A 15,516-nucleotide genomic window follows, 5' to 3' on the forward strand; every position below is an offset into this window, starting at 1 on the left:
CAAGGGAGACATTTTGTGGCAATTCGGACGCAGTCGGAAAAGAAGGCGAGAGAGAGCGAGCGGAGACGATTGCTTTTTCAAGTTCTGTTTTCCCATTTTAAGGGTTAACACTATTCTTGATTGCGGAACATACTACCGAGCAATATTTGTTTCTCTAAAACAACAACCCCGGACGAAAGGCTTCGACGACCAAGCCTGAAGAAGTCGGTAAGGGATACTTGTTTTTCTTCCTCTTAGACTGGTCGCCATTACAACAGCCTCGACCCTATTGTTTTGATTCTTCGCCATACTACATAGATATACAACAACGTTTCTCAAACTAAACGACTAAATAGCTTTACTATGTTTATTACAACGTAATTACGTAGTTATTATCAACCCCCACCCCCCACTAAATGACCATTTGCACCGAACGAAATGAAACTGCGTCACAACAACAACTGCGCTAAACATGAAACACATGAATGTAACAAAAATGGCCCTTCTCTTTTTTTGTTTATATTTATCAGGCCCTGCGGCTTCGTGTTGTATCGTGTGCGCCGAGGTGAATTCATGTTCAGCTCGGCTCCGCGAGCAAGCGACGCCCATAGGCACACGACGACCGCCAGACCGGCCTACTCGACTAGACAAAGAACGCTCCGTACCGGCAGGAGGAGAACCGGAGACGACGACGACATTTTCGACGTCGGCTGCTTTTGGAGACGGAGGCCGTTTGAAAGGGAACTACAGGCAAAGAGAACGAAGAAGAGGCAACTCTTCTCAGACTGCTTGGTGGAAACAAAGAGGTGCGTTCAGGGCCCTGCCTGAGGCTTGTTTTCGTCCCGTTTCGGTGGGAGGAGGGGCGGCCAGGCCAGTGCTAACACGTAGGTTAGGTTAACACCTAGCTTAACTGCTGCACCTTTCCGGCCGTCTATTACAATGGGCACGAATCTTACGCAATGGACTTTTATTTAACAGAGTTAATTTTATGGAGGATTAGCGTGACGAGATATTTTTGGTGTAAATACCTACTGAGGGATATTTGGTTTCGTCTATTGCTAACCTTTACAAGTTTTTTTTAATACGTTTTGTTCACTAAAAGAACGAGTTTCAATTAATTATTTATATCCTATTTTAGTATTCATATATTAATTATTTTCTATTATACAATATTTGATTTTATTTAAAATGCATCCCCATTTACGATTAAAATTCTCGTCCTCACAATTCAGAATGATCAATTTTTGATAGCATTTTTAAAAATCATCTATATTAAATTGTTTTCATATTAAAATATGACTGCCATCAAACTATCAGCTCCCTGACACAAATATTCATGAAAAAAAACTAGCAAAAAATCTTTATCCATGACATTTTTAAGGTAGCTTTTAACAATTTAAGGCATATCATTGGGGGTGGGGCGGTCTTGGACATAAAATGTAAAGGAAAACGACCGACAACACTAGCAAAATTTTACTATCCACTACATTTTTTTAGGTAGCTTTTAACAATTTAAGGCATATACATTTTTTGACATAAAATGTAAAGGAAAAGGACTCACCCTCGCACTTACCTTTCCCATTCAGGTGACACTCGAGGTGAAGCATCATGGGAGGTGGAAGCGGAGAACGGTGCAGTAACATTCCGAGCCCCAACAACGAGCGCCAGAAGAAGAAGAACCAGCATCTGGGCCGGACCAAGCAGAGGAGCCGCGAGCAGAGCGGCAACATGACGACAACGTCGTCGTCAGCATCAGGCGCGGGGGCCGTCGGCGCCCACCACCACCATCACCGCCGCCGGAGCGCCGACAAGAGCGCATCCCTGCCATACCAATGCTCCACGGAGACGCGGCAAGCGGAGGCGGCCGCCTCCATCGTCCGCCTGGCCGCCGCCTACGAGCGGGACTGGGAGGGGGCTGTATCTCACCTCAATACGCTGCTGAGCGCCAGGGGAAGCCCCAGCTACGCCGGGCCTAAGTTCAGCGAGCCACCCTCGCCCAGCGTGCTCCCCAAGCCGCCTAGCCACTGGGTGGCTTTTCCCATGGGAGCCGGAGAGAGCAGGGAGATGATGAGCTTCCAGCTCAAGAGCCTCTTAAAGGTGCAAGCCTGAAAGAGAAAAATGGCTGCAATACTTTTAAGTGCGTTTTTAGAAAAACACCACCAAATCACACATTACAGAACTGCCTTCCCGGCCACGACATAAACAGACACAAACAGACACCCCCCCCCCCCCCGGTATTTTGCGTCGGTTTTTCTTTTTTTGATTTGGCTATCAAAGCAGATTGGGTACACTACCCCCTCCCCTTTCCATATGTTACTTTAATCCCATCACTTTTAGCTTTTTTGTGAACATACACGGCTGTTGTTATTTTTTTATATTCAGTAACTCCCAGTTGAGCGGCCGCCTCTGTTTTTGTAGCACATTTCGAGATATGCGGAAAAAAAACCCTCCACCCCCGCCCGCCCCAGTGCTGTTGTTTGAAAACTTGGATTCTGCAGGGAAGTCACGTGTACATTGTTTTTAAATAAGGTTTGTCGAGAAGTTGACGCCATTGGCACACGGGTTAGGCTTTAAGCACTCGACTCCTGTGTACCCATCATTCTTTTTTTTATTGCGCTGTGCGCAGATGCATTACAGGAGGCGAGTTGCTCTAAGGCCTGGTCGCTATTCATCGTATTCGCGCTGCCTCCCGGAAACGTTATTGTCCTCCATTTTGGGAGGCGCTGTGCAATTCAAGGCCGAACGCTTTGCGCCCAAAAAAAAATGCAAAGCGTATCCTAACGGTCTTGGCGGGCTTTGGTAGTGCCGTGCGTTAACCAAAGCCATTTTTTCCTCCCATTGTCCTCACGTTCCAGTTTCCTCGTTCTCGTCTAATGACGTTAATTTGCGGCGCAATGGCACGCGGAAGAAGACCAGCTCAATCTGGTCTTGCCCGTGCCGCAAATTGACGTCAAAAAGACGAGAACCTGCCGCCTTTTCTGTGACAAATCAAGCCAAGTGCGTTGTTTGCGTTCTATCATTTTTGAGCCCATTTTGCACTTCGCTTACTCTCGTTTTTGTTAAATTACAAGCCGCGACATTGTTGAATCAGCAGACGCGTCATTGACTATCTTGTTTTTTTTCTTCTTGTTTTTCCCTGCGTGGAATTGAATCTGCTTCATAGCCAGACTAAAGACGACAAAACCTCATTTAAACATGTTTTTTCAGGAGCCGTGTAAATACTAATGTTGGTATGTATAAAGTACTTGTAGCATATTGTACATTTGCAGGCCCATTCGCCATGGAGGCTTGCGGACGAAAAGTATTTTTTAGTACTAACGATAACACTGAATGTTATGAGATGCATTGCGTCTCTACTTCGAAGATGCTGAAGAATATTTTTGATAAGAAAAAAAATGAAAACCGAGCATTTGCCAGTATGAGCGAGCTAGTCCTTGCGCTGAAATCTTTTCGGAGATCTTGCACATGTTTTTATGATTTTGTATAATGCAGCGTAAGGTTACAATTTCAATCGGAGACATTTGCCCATGTAAGACTTTAATCTGGATGGATTTCACTTTTTCATTTAAAGCCTTTGTAGAAAAAACTATTGGATCATTTTGGCCACTCTGCCTTTAGTTAGCTGGGATTGGCTCCAGCACCCTTTGTTTAGAAAATGAAAATTTCTCAAGCTGTTCTTCCGCCAGCTTTTAAATTATTTTTTTTAAACAATACTTCATCCAGATTAAAGTCCTGCAATGTCCCATTGTTCTAAATTAAAACTTGTCACGAATTGGGTTAAAATTCTGTCCCCCCACTGTTGTCACTATATTTGAAGAATAGAAACTGCCCTGTATAAGATTAGAAATAATTGGTTAAATTCAAATTTGTCAAAACAAAAATAAATTCCCTTTCCCTTCCCCCCTAAGCAATGTGTTTGTCTTGTTTTCTATCTTTTTGGGGTTATTGTATAATAAGGGGTAAGACTGAAACTTGTGTTTGATTTTATTGAACTACTGAGAAATGTCATTGTAAAAACAAACACACAAATCTGGAAGATACATTGTTAGCTTGACTATAGTTAACATTGAAACAATGTAAATTTGCCCAAAATATTAGCTTTTGTCTATTAAGCGAAATTAACATCACTGCTAGGCGGCATTAAAAGTACTTAAGGACACATTAGTACTTGAGCTCTGTAGATTGATACGGTTATATCGCCCTCTAGTGGCGTTCGAGGTATTGCTAGCCTTAGTAATATAGATAGAAAAAGAATTTGAAACTCACTGGCATTGACGTCTTTAACCACCCTACAAAAGTCACAATATTTTCCAAAATTATCGAACTTAACGGTGACCGGATTTGTACTCCGCCCAAGAACGGGAGCGCGATCGCGAGCGTGATACAGACCGTGAAACAGAGCGTGTGAAGGAGTTGCCGCGGGCACCGGGTGCCAGGCGGGGGTTTTCATCCTGGCATTCGGGGGTGCGAGACCGGGATGGACTTTTTCTGCCTTTGGGCCTGTTGCGGGAAGGCGAACGGGACGCAGAGCGGTCTCGAGGGGCGGGCTCGCGTTGGCCTCGGTTACTACGTTTGTCTTGGCCGCCTTTGTACCTAGCCACAAAGAAAATTTAAAAAAGTTAATTCGCAATACATGAGGGATTACTGTACTTATATCTGCTCATGAAAAAATGTCAATGGCATAAAAATAAGGGTAAAAATGAAGAAAAAAGCTTACTTGTCATGTTCACGGCTTCTACTGCGTCTGTGCCTGCTGTAAGAGCGTGAACTGTAAATAGCATGTCATATTTTATTTTGAAAAAATGCAGGGAAGAGAATATATAGATAAAAAAGATGGAATGACTTACGGTCTCGGACTGACGGACCTCCGAGATCGGCGGTCGTAAGAAGGGCTTCGTGAGCGCCGGCGGCCGTAGCTGCGACTACGTGAGCGTCTTCGCCGATCGTCGTCGTAACGCGAAAAACTGCGAGGGGAGTGTCGCTCTTTTGTCTTCATCTGGTTGGGAGCTTTTTTTGGGAGAGAACAGTTAGAGAATTGTACAGTTGAGGGACTTAAAGGGGCTTTCAACTTACTCTTTCGGTCTCCCTGGGCAAACTGGATCTCAATCTGGCGACCGGACACCCACTTATGGTCCAAGTTGTGGAGTGCGTCTTCAGCATCTCGCACATCTTCGAACGTGCTGACGCGGTTAAGGGTTTTATTTTGGCGGGGAAAGTTGACCTCACATGCGGGACCTCAATATTTTCTCCAATGCCATTTAATAAATTGCTTTTTTTGCAACAAATATGGCATATATGCAAAAGAATATAGTATTTACTTAGTCCACCCAATCACACAAACACTACAGAGACCCTCCCCTATTTATATGAAGCCAAATCCGGACCCATCATAAAATAAGAACAATACATAACCATCATTTAGTCATTGGAATACATGACATATTAGATTTGAGGAGGATACATATGCAAAAATAAAAGGCTTGTCTTGATTACCTTTTAACACGCTTGTTCTTTGAACTTGAGCTTGTTCTTTAATGCCTTGGCAGAAGATACGTAGAACTTGTCTTTGCCCAATAAACCCTTTTTCGCTCGCTTTTTCCACAAAATGGCTGTTTTCTCGCTCTTGTTCGCCCCCATCTTTGCATCTTGATGCTTGTTTTTTTTTGGGTTTTCGTTTTTTTGCTAGCGCTTGGTCTTTGGCTACTCTACCTGGTAACTTTTCTGTGTGTAGCGAGCGGTAGGGGGAGGGGGGGCTCTCCAGAACTGTATCTTTACCATTCTGAGGCAACAACAGAAGAGATGGCAGTTACCATTGACGCATATTACAGTCAAAAGCAGAAGAGAAAGGATATTGAATGTAAGCAAATCCTCTTGGTCGCCGCGTATAGAAGTCAAGTGGAATGTAGACGTCTACAATAGGCCCGTAACGGCCAAACTCGCGCCGCAAATCTTCTGGCCTAAAGTGTTGTGAAATAATCACATAAGCACAGTGTTTTGCTTTCATGTTTTTTTTTCAAGACCACACGAGTTGCATGTACAAACCCACACGGGAAACCTTTTTTGGTCAAAGTTTGGGAAAGAAATGAAGGGGGTTAAGAAAAAAAAAATCACAATAGGTTACAAAAGGAGGTTAACATGGCTGCATGATACATTATTGAAATATTTTTTAGGATTATAAACATATTAATGCACCAATTTAGTATGTTTTATAAATACGACTCATGTACGAGGTGCATTTATCTACTGTTTTAAAGGCATCTAATTTTTAATATTTGTATTCTAATTCACATCTCTGAAATAACGCCAGTAATTCAGTTTTCTACATAAATACGATTTCAAATGATAGAAAATAGCTTCTCTTATCTAGACAAAAAATATACAAATTTGAATATACAGTATGATTAACTTCTTAAAACAATTCAATTAATTGTAAGACATTAAAAATACAATTAAACTTATTTAACTGCTAGCTATATGTTGTGTCTACGTCACTACGTCAATATGGTGGCTGCTTAAACGCAATGTCTCAAAGTACCCGGATGTTAGCAAACGCCTCCTCTAATTCCGTTGCATTTCTTCTGACATATAGATATATTTAAACAATGGCGATTTCTTTATAATCTGATCTGATTTTGATTGCATACACAAACGTACACCGATTCGCGAACGAAGTCGCCTTTGATTGTAAAATGTCTTATCATTCGGTTGGGATATTACACACGGTTAGCTGTGAAGACTCACCTGGACTCATCTGAAATATTCCGAACAAAGAGAGAGGAGTTTGGGGGTCGCAGATACCTCGCCATTTGTTGCGGCGTTTTGTTAGCAGCAGCGGTAGTAATTTTAGCCAAAATCTTTCGACGATCTCTATTGTTTGTTGCAATAATAATGCCGAGCCTCGAGGCTAGCACGCTATGTTGCTAACGTCTCAGTACGCAATGCGCCTGCGCTTTTGGAATCAGATTCTGGTTTGAGCATGCGCACAAATGACCAAACCGGGGTGGATTTAGGGGAGGAATATAAAAACGGAAAATGTACAACTACTGTAATACAAACACCAAAAATATCCGACTTTGAATTTGATTTAAATAGACATTTATTTCAGATTTCACTGCCCAGGTTATTACATTTTCTTGCTCTTCCTGACGAGAGTTACAGAGCCCATGGTGAGAGTCTAAAATGAGAAGGGAAAAAAATCCAAATTGAGACAGTTCTACAAGTCTGGCAAATGATGCGTTCGGGGTACCTCGATCATTTCGCCTCCTTTGATTTCCTGGATGTGGATGAATTTGCCAGTGTTGCACACTAGCTTTCCACCCTCCACGTTGACAACGCACTGGATAAATCATAGAACGGAGAATATATATCAAAACTAGATCTCAATAATCATAAATGATATGCAAATGTTTATATTTTCCTCATGAGCATTTAACCTTGAGTTTCTTGCCATCCATGGTGGTGATGTCAGCCTCCTTTCCGATGGTGAAGGAGTTGGTCAAGGTCTTGCCTGGGGTCTTAGAGGTCACCACAAAATCATTGCCCTTCTGTGTGATCTCCGTCACTGGCTTGATGTCTTTGGCCATCTTAATGACATCATCGGGGAGATCTGTTGAGTGGCATAAAATTAAAAAATAATAATAAATACTCACTTCAAGATAGAACCATTTTTTTAGTGTCCTCACCCATGGCCTTCAGGAAGGCCTCATAGTTCTCCTGGGCGTAAACCTGCCATGTTCCATTGAAGTCCATGTTGACCAAATAGGAGGCTGAATGGGAAGAGTCTGTTCCAGGCAAGTTGCTTATATTCACCCCCGGACAAGTCGTTTAATTAGTAACCCCGTCGGACATTGTTTGAACAACCCTGAGTTCATATGCTACAAAAAATGGAGTGAAATCTAAGTACCGTCAACTTTTGTCTTCCAGTGTGACTACTAAGCCACAACCCAAAATTCACATGGCTAGCATCACCAATCAACACAAAACTTGGACACACAAAATACATTTTATTTCAAAACTCAGCACTACATTGCATATTTTTTTCCATTTAAATAGACACCATCTTCAAACAGGGCGTAATATAAAATAAACAGTAGCAATTTCACTTCATACACGTCCGCAACCTTTCCCTCCGCAGTGCCATTGAACTTCACGCAAATCCCCTCTAACTCGATTTCAGGGGCTTACTAGGGGAGGTGAACGACCCCGTGGACTATTTGCACATTTAAAGTACAAATCAGCTTTTTTTATTTCTGTATTTCATTCCCTTGATTCTCAAATCAAACTAACCTACGTGACAAAATCCTTTCGCATTACTTAACATCCAAAATAGAATTGCTCTATTTTATCACCCTAGTTAAACATGTAAAGCAACAAAAGTAAATACCGTATTTTCCGGACTATAAGTCCCATTTTTTTCATCCCTTGACTGGATCTGTGACCAATATTCGAATCAGATTTTTTTTTCTCTCTAACTACCTACTTTTTTTAGACTTTTGTTATCTGAAAAATTTAAAAGGGGGCACTAATAAGGACATGTAATAATGTTATTACAATATGAGACCAGGGTTGGGCAAACTACGGCCCACGGGCCACATACGGCCTTTTAATCCGGCCCGCCGACATTGTCCAAAAAATGTTGACTTTGTACTTTATACTTTAATGATGAGTGATGAGTTTGTTAATACTTTAGTCCTTTTTTTCTATTTATGTTTCCTATGTACTGTTAACGGATGCACTTTTTTATATGTATCGTATCTTGTGCTGACCCGGCCCATCTGTCAAAATTTTGAAGTCAATATGGCCCCCGGGCCCAAAAGTTTGCCCACCCCTAGTCCTTGCTCCCAACCTCCATTTACAATCCCATCTCCACAGCGTTCGCCGGCGGCGCCTCATCTTGCCTGTACACGCTAACGGTGACATCCACCGACTCAGATCCGCATCGGTTGCGGACCAGCACAGAATATTTGCCCGAGTTGTCCGTTCGGACGTTGTTTATGGTGATGGTGGTGCAGCCTGGCTCCCTGGTGATGAAGTACTGGTCTTCGCCGACGATTTCTCGCTCGTTGCGCAACCAGAAGACATCCGGGACTGGGTCGCCCTCGATGAAGCATGTCAGGCACAAAGACTGCACAAGAAAACATAGCGTCCATTTGTATGCCGTATTTTTTCACATATTGATCGCCTCTGCGTATAAGCCATACTCTTAAAACATGGCAGGCCCAAATAAGTGAGATTTTTCACATTTTATGCAAGATACGGTTTATTTTTTTCTTGAATTTCATTCGTAGACGCCAAAATAAATGTTGTTTAGCATTTTATCTCTTTATCTCTTCTCATTTTTTGAAATAAATGACCTTGAAGGCTGCATTGACTTGCGTTTGGTCTTTGTCACCTTGCAGTTTTGTGCATGTAAAGTCCAATTTGTGCGCATATAAGCCTTACTCTCAATCCAGTCATCATTTCTTGGAGTTACAAATACGGCTTATATGCGAGAAGATACTATAATCATGATATCGTTTAATGTCTCACTCACCTTGCCCTCCATGATGGCCACCATATCCGGAAGACCTTTAATGACCTTGGCCCGGTCTGAAAAAAAATGAGTCCTTAATGACAGCCACTCTCAAATATTCACCCATTAGACATTTTTAACTCACTTTTCTCAACGACGGCTTCTTGCCTGAAAGGTAAAAAACGCAACATCAGATCGTCATCTCAGCAAAACACGCCATATCGCTTTAAACTGAACTTACTTCAACTTCTGGTGTCCCAGCAAGGCATCTGCAAATGCTGTGAAAAATGTGAATATTACAACAACGTTTCTTCATAAGAAAAATATGGCACTCGGGCCTTACCTTGTCCCGACAGGTCAATGTGACGGTCATGTTTCTCCACACCGTCAAACATCTCCAAGATGTATTTGCCTTTGTCATTCTCCGTTGGGTTAAAAATGTCCATCCAAACTGTATGAACGTTGCTTCCCATCCTAATCCTGGACTGAGGCTCCATTTGTTTACCTCTGCGAGACAAAAACAGGAATTTACTACAGAATTATCTTAAATGTTACATTTCAACTCATTCGCTGCTACCAACGACACTAGATGTCCAATTTATTGAAAGTGGGAGGTCTACTAGTTTGAAACTCACATGTTCATTCGCTGCCAATCTCCTAGTTCAAGTGAATTGGACATCCACTAGTGACTCATTAATTTAAATTCATAGCATAAGAGCCACATAATGTTCACTACCGAAAAATGCCAGATCTGAATCCAGATTTCTTTAACAGTTCTTTCATTTGTTGGTTAAATTTTAACCGAGATTAAGTGTAATATCTTGATGACCAGTAGATGGTACTATAGATTTACTGTAAAAATTCCAACAAAAGCAGACTGTGATATTTTTCACATAATTTTACATACACAAACTGTAATCCTTTGACCCTTTTATAGTTAACCCCGCCCCCCAAAACGGGAAAAAAAATCAGGGAACGCCCACTATTTCCCCCAGCATTCGATTTGTGACGTCACAACCAGACTAGATCATTTTTAGATATCGAGTGCTAATAAATGTGGACAAAACATTCACATATCAACAATAAAACCTTTGCTAGCATGCTAACAGCCTGCTAGTGTGACTTCTACATCTTCAATTTGGTGATTTTCCTTGTGGGCGGAGCTAGAACATCTTGCAAATGAAGACCTAACCCGAATATAATTTCTTTTTAAAGCCTTTTCTGTCACTTTCATGGATGGATTTGTGTCCAAAATTGAGTCTGCTTTCATTTCAAAGCCATTTTCTGTCATACTTTTTAGCAACATTGGAATAAAATCTTTCTCTTGAGTCTGATTTTCACGCTATAGCGCTTACTTAAAGCTCCAGGTGGTCTTCAAGTGGCTTATATAATATGTGAGGCAGCAGTAAAGCCTGAAACCTTCTGCCGTACTCTGAACCCTCAGCGGACCTGCTGACAATCCTGCCGAGATAGAAAAAAAATGGATACCGACCCAGTCAATACAGCACAACGACGTACGGGTTTCGAACGCGCGCTTTGCTCACCGCATTGTTTGCTCAGCTGTTGCAGGAGCTTTTCGTACTCTGTAAAGAAACATAACACAACAGATAATAAGAAGCGGAAGCTGACATTTACCACCCAACGAATGGTAATGAGTGTGCCAGGTCACTCTCTAGAAAGGTTATGAAGAAATAGAGTGGGTAGTCCAATTTTTCAGGCGGAGGGTCGGCAGGGAATGATCACATTTCGGGGTTATTGACGGCAAAAGATGTTCAATCTACAGTAATACCTCGTTTATGATGGTTAACAGGTTGTAGGAGCTGCCACAATTTGGGAAATTTGTGTTTTTATGGTGCGTATTCAGTAATATTTAGACTTTTAAAAGCATATCTGTACTATGGTTTACCCTTTGAACCTATATACTTTTTACTTTAATGATGAGTGATGTGTATGTTAATACTTAAGTCCTTTTTTCTGTTTACGTTTCATATGTACTGTTAACGGATGCACTTTTTTATTTGTATCGTATCTTGTGCTGACCCGGCCCATCTGTCAAATTTTTTAAGTCAATGTGGCCCCTAGGGCCCAAAAGTTTACCCACCCATGTTCTTTTAAAAGTATATCTGTACTATTATTTACCTTTTGAACCTATATACGTTTGACTTTAATGATGAGTGATGAGTATGTTAATACTGTAGTCTTTTTTTCTGTTTATGTTTCATGTGTACTGTTAACGGATGCACTTTTTTATATGTTTCGTATCTTCTGTTTTGACCCGGCCCATCTGTCAAATTTTTAAAGTCAATGCGGCCCCCCGCAACCAAAAGTTTGCCCACCCATGCTCTAGTGGCAAACCCCTAATCACCCAAACGTGTTTTTGTAGGTTTTTTTCTCTTTTTATAAAAAATATTGTTAAAAAAACACTACAAAATCACCCCAAAAACACAATAAGCTTGTCAATCGAGCCTTTTTTTTACTTTCATTTACGTAAAAATGCTCCAATTTGACTAAACAAGAACCTCGCTTAAATGCCTCGGCGTAAAAAAACCCATTAAACAAACGAGCTTGTCACCTCCATCTCGCAAAGCCAAGGTGCTGACGTCCTCTCCTCTGGCGTCCGACACCACGGCTTTGTACGAGCCCGTTTGCTTTTTTTCCATCTGAGGGAACACATTAGACACAATTCTTGTAATTGTGCATTCAAAAGGGATGCATGCTGATTTAGTGTTTGATTACCTGTGGAATGGTAAGTGCGCTGGATCCAGAGGAGTAGTCATAATCGACCTGGGTCACTACGCCGCCGTCCTTGAACCACTTGAGTTTGGAGTCTTTAGTTGTGTTTGTCACCTTTTGAAATATTAAAGTGTTAAATTGCTCTAATTACCTTTGCCCACCGTATCCATCCATTCCAACTGATCTGGGAACAGCGAATTATCACTGAGTTCAAATGAATTGGAGGACTTTATTGCAGTCAATAGCACTGAAATTTAGAAGAAAATGGAGTAATCTATTTTAAATTACTTTTAAAAAATCCATCACACAAAAATAACCCAGAGCGTAAAAGCAAAATTAAACGCAAACTAATATAATTAATGGAAAAAACTAATTACAAATTAACTCTAAAAATAAAATAAATTAAAAAAAACACAAAGGAATTTTAATGAAAACACCTTTCGTCTAAAACAGCTTAAATGCAATTCTAAATACGAAAAAAAAACATCTTAAAGGATGTATAACACTCAATATGCGATTTTATATTATCGGACTTGAGCTTGGAAACAGCGCCCCTTGTGTTCAAGATTAGTTACTACACGTAAGGGCATAGCAGAAGACTGCGGTCAACTAGTGGATGGAAGTTGAAGTGTTACTACCTATCGTTCATTTCCACCAAAAATACACATATGCATATTGATTTTAAATTAATACGATAATTGTGCTATGTAACATCTCATTATCAATTTTACTAAAAACTAATAACATTTTAAAATACTGTTTTTAATCTCTTTTGGCTTGAAAATAAATACATAAACGACATAAAACCACCAAAGAAGAAGAAATAACTGCAACGACTGCACAATTCTATACAAAGAGCTTTTAGAGATTTATATAAAAGTTGCGCTTTTATCGCTAGGCACTAACGAGCGCCACCACAGACAAAAACGGCGCCGTTATTTTCATTGCCGCAATTAAGTACCTTGCACTTTATGATCACTTGGCATTCCTCGTTAACGTCCCACGACAAGAAGTCCTCAAAGTATGGCCCTGGGTGGGGGGAGGGGCAAAGGGGAGGGGCAATTCGGTGTCCAAAGGTCAGTGCAAAGCATTTGTTATCGTAATGAGGCGGCCATGTTTGAATGCGTGTTTCGTGGTATCGGAATCTTACCGCTCTTTCTCTCGTGTTCGCGTCGTTTGATGTTCGCCTGGGCCATCAATTCACGGAATTCTAAAGGGGAGGAACGCGGGTAATTAGAGATCAGATTGCCATCCCGATCTAATTACCATATTTTTTCCCATTATACCCTTAAAAATTGCCTTAAAATCGTTGTATTTTACAATTTCTCGCATATAGGCTGCCCCCTGATTCATAATTTTCAACTCCATATTTGTGGTTTTTATAAGGAGTACAAATGTGTTACTTTGAAGGGAAAATCTTAATAAAAATCATCGCATTTGGTATATATATATATATATATATATATATATATATATATATATATATATATATATATATATATATATATATATATATATATATATATATATATATATATATATATATATATATATATATATATATATATATATATATATATATATATATATATATATATATATATATATATATATATATATATATATATATATATATATATATATATGTATATATATGTATATATATATATATATATATATATATATAGTTGAGATATTGTATAAATCGGCTACTAAATTGAACATTTCGAAAAGGTGTTGACTGTAAGTAGAAAAATTTAGAAAGGAGGTCATGTGAGCAGTACAGTGAGCAGGAAGTGTGTTTGTAGTGGTCTAGTTTGTCATCCCTATGTAAAACGGTTAAGAAATAATTTACTGTAAATATAATAAAAGAATAGTAGTGATTAAATGATTAAATCAATAAAAGTATAATAAAAATGAGAATCAAGAATATATATAAATAAATATATAATAAATAAATATGTATAAATAAATATATACAAATAAATATAATAAATAAATTATAATGTATAAATATATGATAAATAAATACATAATGAATAAATATATAATATATAAATATATGATGAATGAATATACAATAGATAAATATATAATAAATAAATATATTAACCACCAATAATAATATCCCCTGATCTAAACCCCAAAAAAATGAAATAAATGAAAAACTACAAAGATAAAACCAAATACTAATAATAAAATCATACCAAAAATGTTTCCACATTTTTGTAGGGTTGACATTTCTGTGATTATCATTATATAGTCATTTTAGATAATAATTTATTTCTCACTAAATGCTAACAATCTTAAATACAAATATGTTAAATTCCATAATCATGGCAAATAAATCTATATTTCAGTCTTTAAAAAAAAGTGTACAATTGTAATTCCCACCCAATTAGACTAATTTGTCTACCACCAAAAAATGACGCATCACTTTTAAATGTTGCACGGGACTCACTTTCATCCACCAAGACTAAAGTGAACTGATTCCTGGCGCGTCCATCTCGCAGCTGGGCCGTGTACGAGCCTTCGTCGTCGTGACTTAAACGATCCATCCTCACCTCCACCAGCCCGGCGGCCTTGTCGAAGCTAATCGTGCGGCGCTGAAGACACAAACGAGAAAAAAAAAATGTAATTCCGAGCACTACATTATGATATATTTGCCAACTGGAGCCCGAAACAATGAAACGTGAGGGAAAAACATCATTTGAGCTCATTTCCCACGCTTTTACGTTCATTATTTTTGAGAGCGCCAGGCAAGATGGTGATGGGACTTGGACGTGATGTACGGCGAGCCCGAGGGCGCTAATCAGGCAAATGGGCTTTGGCGTTGGCAAACCTCAGCTGCGATCATTGAGCGACGCCGTGTAATCAGCGTTTCTCAAATGGAACTCTGGGATGGCGGGCAGATAATGGACCGGAATGGAAATGAGACGGGAGTACTGTCTGAGTGACGGTTGCGTGAGACACACAGAGAGAGAAAGTTAATTAAAATACAGGAGTCATGTTGATTTCTCGTTGCATTTTGCTCGGTTGAATCGACTGATTGTGTTCAATCAAAGTTTCCATATTGTTATAGGAAAGTTTTGCTTCGGAATTAACATCTGTCTACTCATGTGTTTCTGTTCCACCACCACCACCCCCACTGCCACTGCCACTGCCACTACCACTATCACCACTACCACCACTACCACCACCACCACTTCCAACCACCACCACTACCACCACTATCACCACTACCACCACTATCACCACTATCACCACTACCACCACTATCACCACTATCACCA

The 15,516-nt window shown here is 40.0% G+C and overlaps 4 protein-coding genes across 7 annotated transcripts in view; 1 reads left to right on the plus strand and 3 right to left on the minus strand.

Moving 5' to 3' along the window:
- pnrc2 (proline-rich nuclear receptor coactivator 2) lies at nt 1-3,886 on the plus strand. The gene is made up of 3 exons (XM_077720017.1): nt 1-207; nt 510-785; nt 1,566-3,886. The coding sequence occupies exon 3, from the start codon at nt 1,588-1,590 to the stop codon at nt 2,086-2,088; it is 501 nt and encodes a 166-aa protein (XP_077576143.1). The 5' UTR covers nt 1-207; nt 510-785; nt 1,566-1,587; the 3' UTR covers nt 2,089-3,886.
- Nucleotides 3,091-6,936, minus strand: srsf10a (serine and arginine rich splicing factor 10a). Of its 3 annotated transcripts, none has more exons than XM_077720016.1 (6): nt 6,721-6,936; nt 5,832-5,936; nt 5,053-5,156; nt 4,827-4,986; nt 4,697-4,729; nt 3,091-4,572 (listed from the first exon to the last, which is right to left on the minus strand). In XM_077720016.1, exons 1-6 carry the CDS (start codon nt 6,783-6,785, stop codon nt 4,305-4,307), a joined length of 735 nt encoding a protein of 244 aa, XP_077576142.1. In that variant the 5' UTR covers nt 6,786-6,936; the 3' UTR covers nt 3,091-4,304. The 3 variants fall into 3 exon arrangements, with proteins under 3 accessions (XP_077576142.1, XP_077576141.1, XP_077576140.1); XM_077720015.1 differs by having other exon boundaries at nt 4,697-4,732; XM_077720014.1 differs by having other exon boundaries at nt 4,697-4,747.
- Nucleotides 6,937-7,057: 121 nt separating this feature from the next.
- Nucleotides 7,058-7,757, minus strand: fabp10a (fatty acid binding protein 10a, liver basic). The gene is made up of 4 exons (XM_077720018.1): nt 7,662-7,757; nt 7,413-7,585; nt 7,226-7,315; nt 7,058-7,153 (listed from the first exon to the last, which is right to left on the minus strand). Exons 1-4 carry the CDS (start codon nt 7,726-7,728, stop codon nt 7,103-7,105), a joined length of 381 nt encoding a protein of 126 aa, XP_077576144.1. The 5' UTR covers nt 7,729-7,757; the 3' UTR covers nt 7,058-7,102.
- A 1-nt stretch (nt 7,758) lies between these two features.
- myom3 (myomesin 3) overlaps nt 7,759-15,516 on the minus strand; it is a 50,541-nt gene continuing 42,783 nt past the window's right edge. Inside the window, exons 26-37 of one of the 2 annotated variants that reach the window (XM_077720013.1) lie at nt 14,685-14,829; nt 13,374-13,433; nt 13,185-13,252; nt 12,227-12,337; nt 12,063-12,150; nt 11,035-11,073; nt 10,846-10,951; nt 9,834-9,997; nt 9,732-9,768; nt 9,636-9,658; nt 9,512-9,567; nt 7,759-9,103 (exon numbers count right to left, since the gene is read on the minus strand). In XM_077720013.1, the coding sequence (XP_077576139.1) occupies nt 8,831-9,103; nt 9,512-9,567; nt 9,636-9,658; nt 9,732-9,768; nt 9,834-9,997; nt 10,846-10,951; nt 11,035-11,073; nt 12,063-12,150; nt 12,227-12,337; nt 13,185-13,252; nt 13,374-13,433; nt 14,685-14,829 (1,170 nt within the window). In that variant the 3' untranslated portion in view covers nt 7,759-8,830. Of the gene's footprint in view, nt 9,104-9,511; nt 9,568-9,635; nt 9,659-9,731; nt 9,998-10,845; nt 10,952-11,034; nt 11,074-12,062; nt 12,151-12,226; nt 12,338-13,184; nt 13,253-13,373; nt 13,434-14,684; nt 14,830-15,516 lie in introns of those variants that run through there. The other variant, XM_077720012.1, reaches the window with a different exon arrangement.

Source organism: Stigmatopora nigra, chromosome 7 (genome assembly GCF_051989575.1).
Source record: "Stigmatopora nigra isolate UIUO_SnigA chromosome 7, RoL_Snig_1.1, whole genome shotgun sequence".
Taxonomy (NCBI): Eukaryota; Metazoa; Chordata; class Actinopteri; order Syngnathiformes; family Syngnathidae; genus Stigmatopora; species Stigmatopora nigra.

What these genes read in the sequence shown, in the direction of transcription:
- fabp10a (XM_077720018.1), bottom strand. Translation starts at nt 7,728, where the DNA reads ATGGACTTCAATGGAACATGGCAGGTTTACGCCCAGGAGAACTATGAG. An exon ending in GGCCTTCCTGAAGGCCATGG is followed by an intron (nt 7,586 to 7,661) that starts GTGAGGACACTA and finishes GCCACTCAACAG; the next exon opens with ATCTCCCCGATGATGTCATT. An exon ending in AAGGAGGCGAAATGATCGAG is followed by an intron (nt 7,154 to 7,225) that starts GTACCCCGAACG and finishes TTCTCATTTTAG; the next exon opens with ACTCTCACCATGGGCTCTGT.
- srsf10a (XM_077720014.1), bottom strand. Translation starts at nt 6,785, where the DNA reads ATGGCGAGGTATCTGCGACCCCCAAACTCCTCTCTCTTTGTTCGGAAT. An exon ending in AATATTTCAGATGAGTCCAG is followed by an intron (nt 5,937 to 6,720) that starts GTGAGTCTTCAC and finishes ACAACACTTTAG; the next exon opens with GCCAGAAGATTTGCGGCGCG. An exon ending in AGGTCCGTCAGTCCGAGACC is followed by an intron (nt 4,748 to 4,826) that starts GTAAGTCATTCC and finishes TGCTATTTACAG; the next exon opens with TTCACGCTCTTACAGCAGGC.
- pnrc2 (XM_077720017.1), top strand. Translation starts at nt 1,588, where the DNA reads ATGGGAGGTGGAAGCGGAGAACGGTGCAGTAACATTCCGAGCCCCAAC.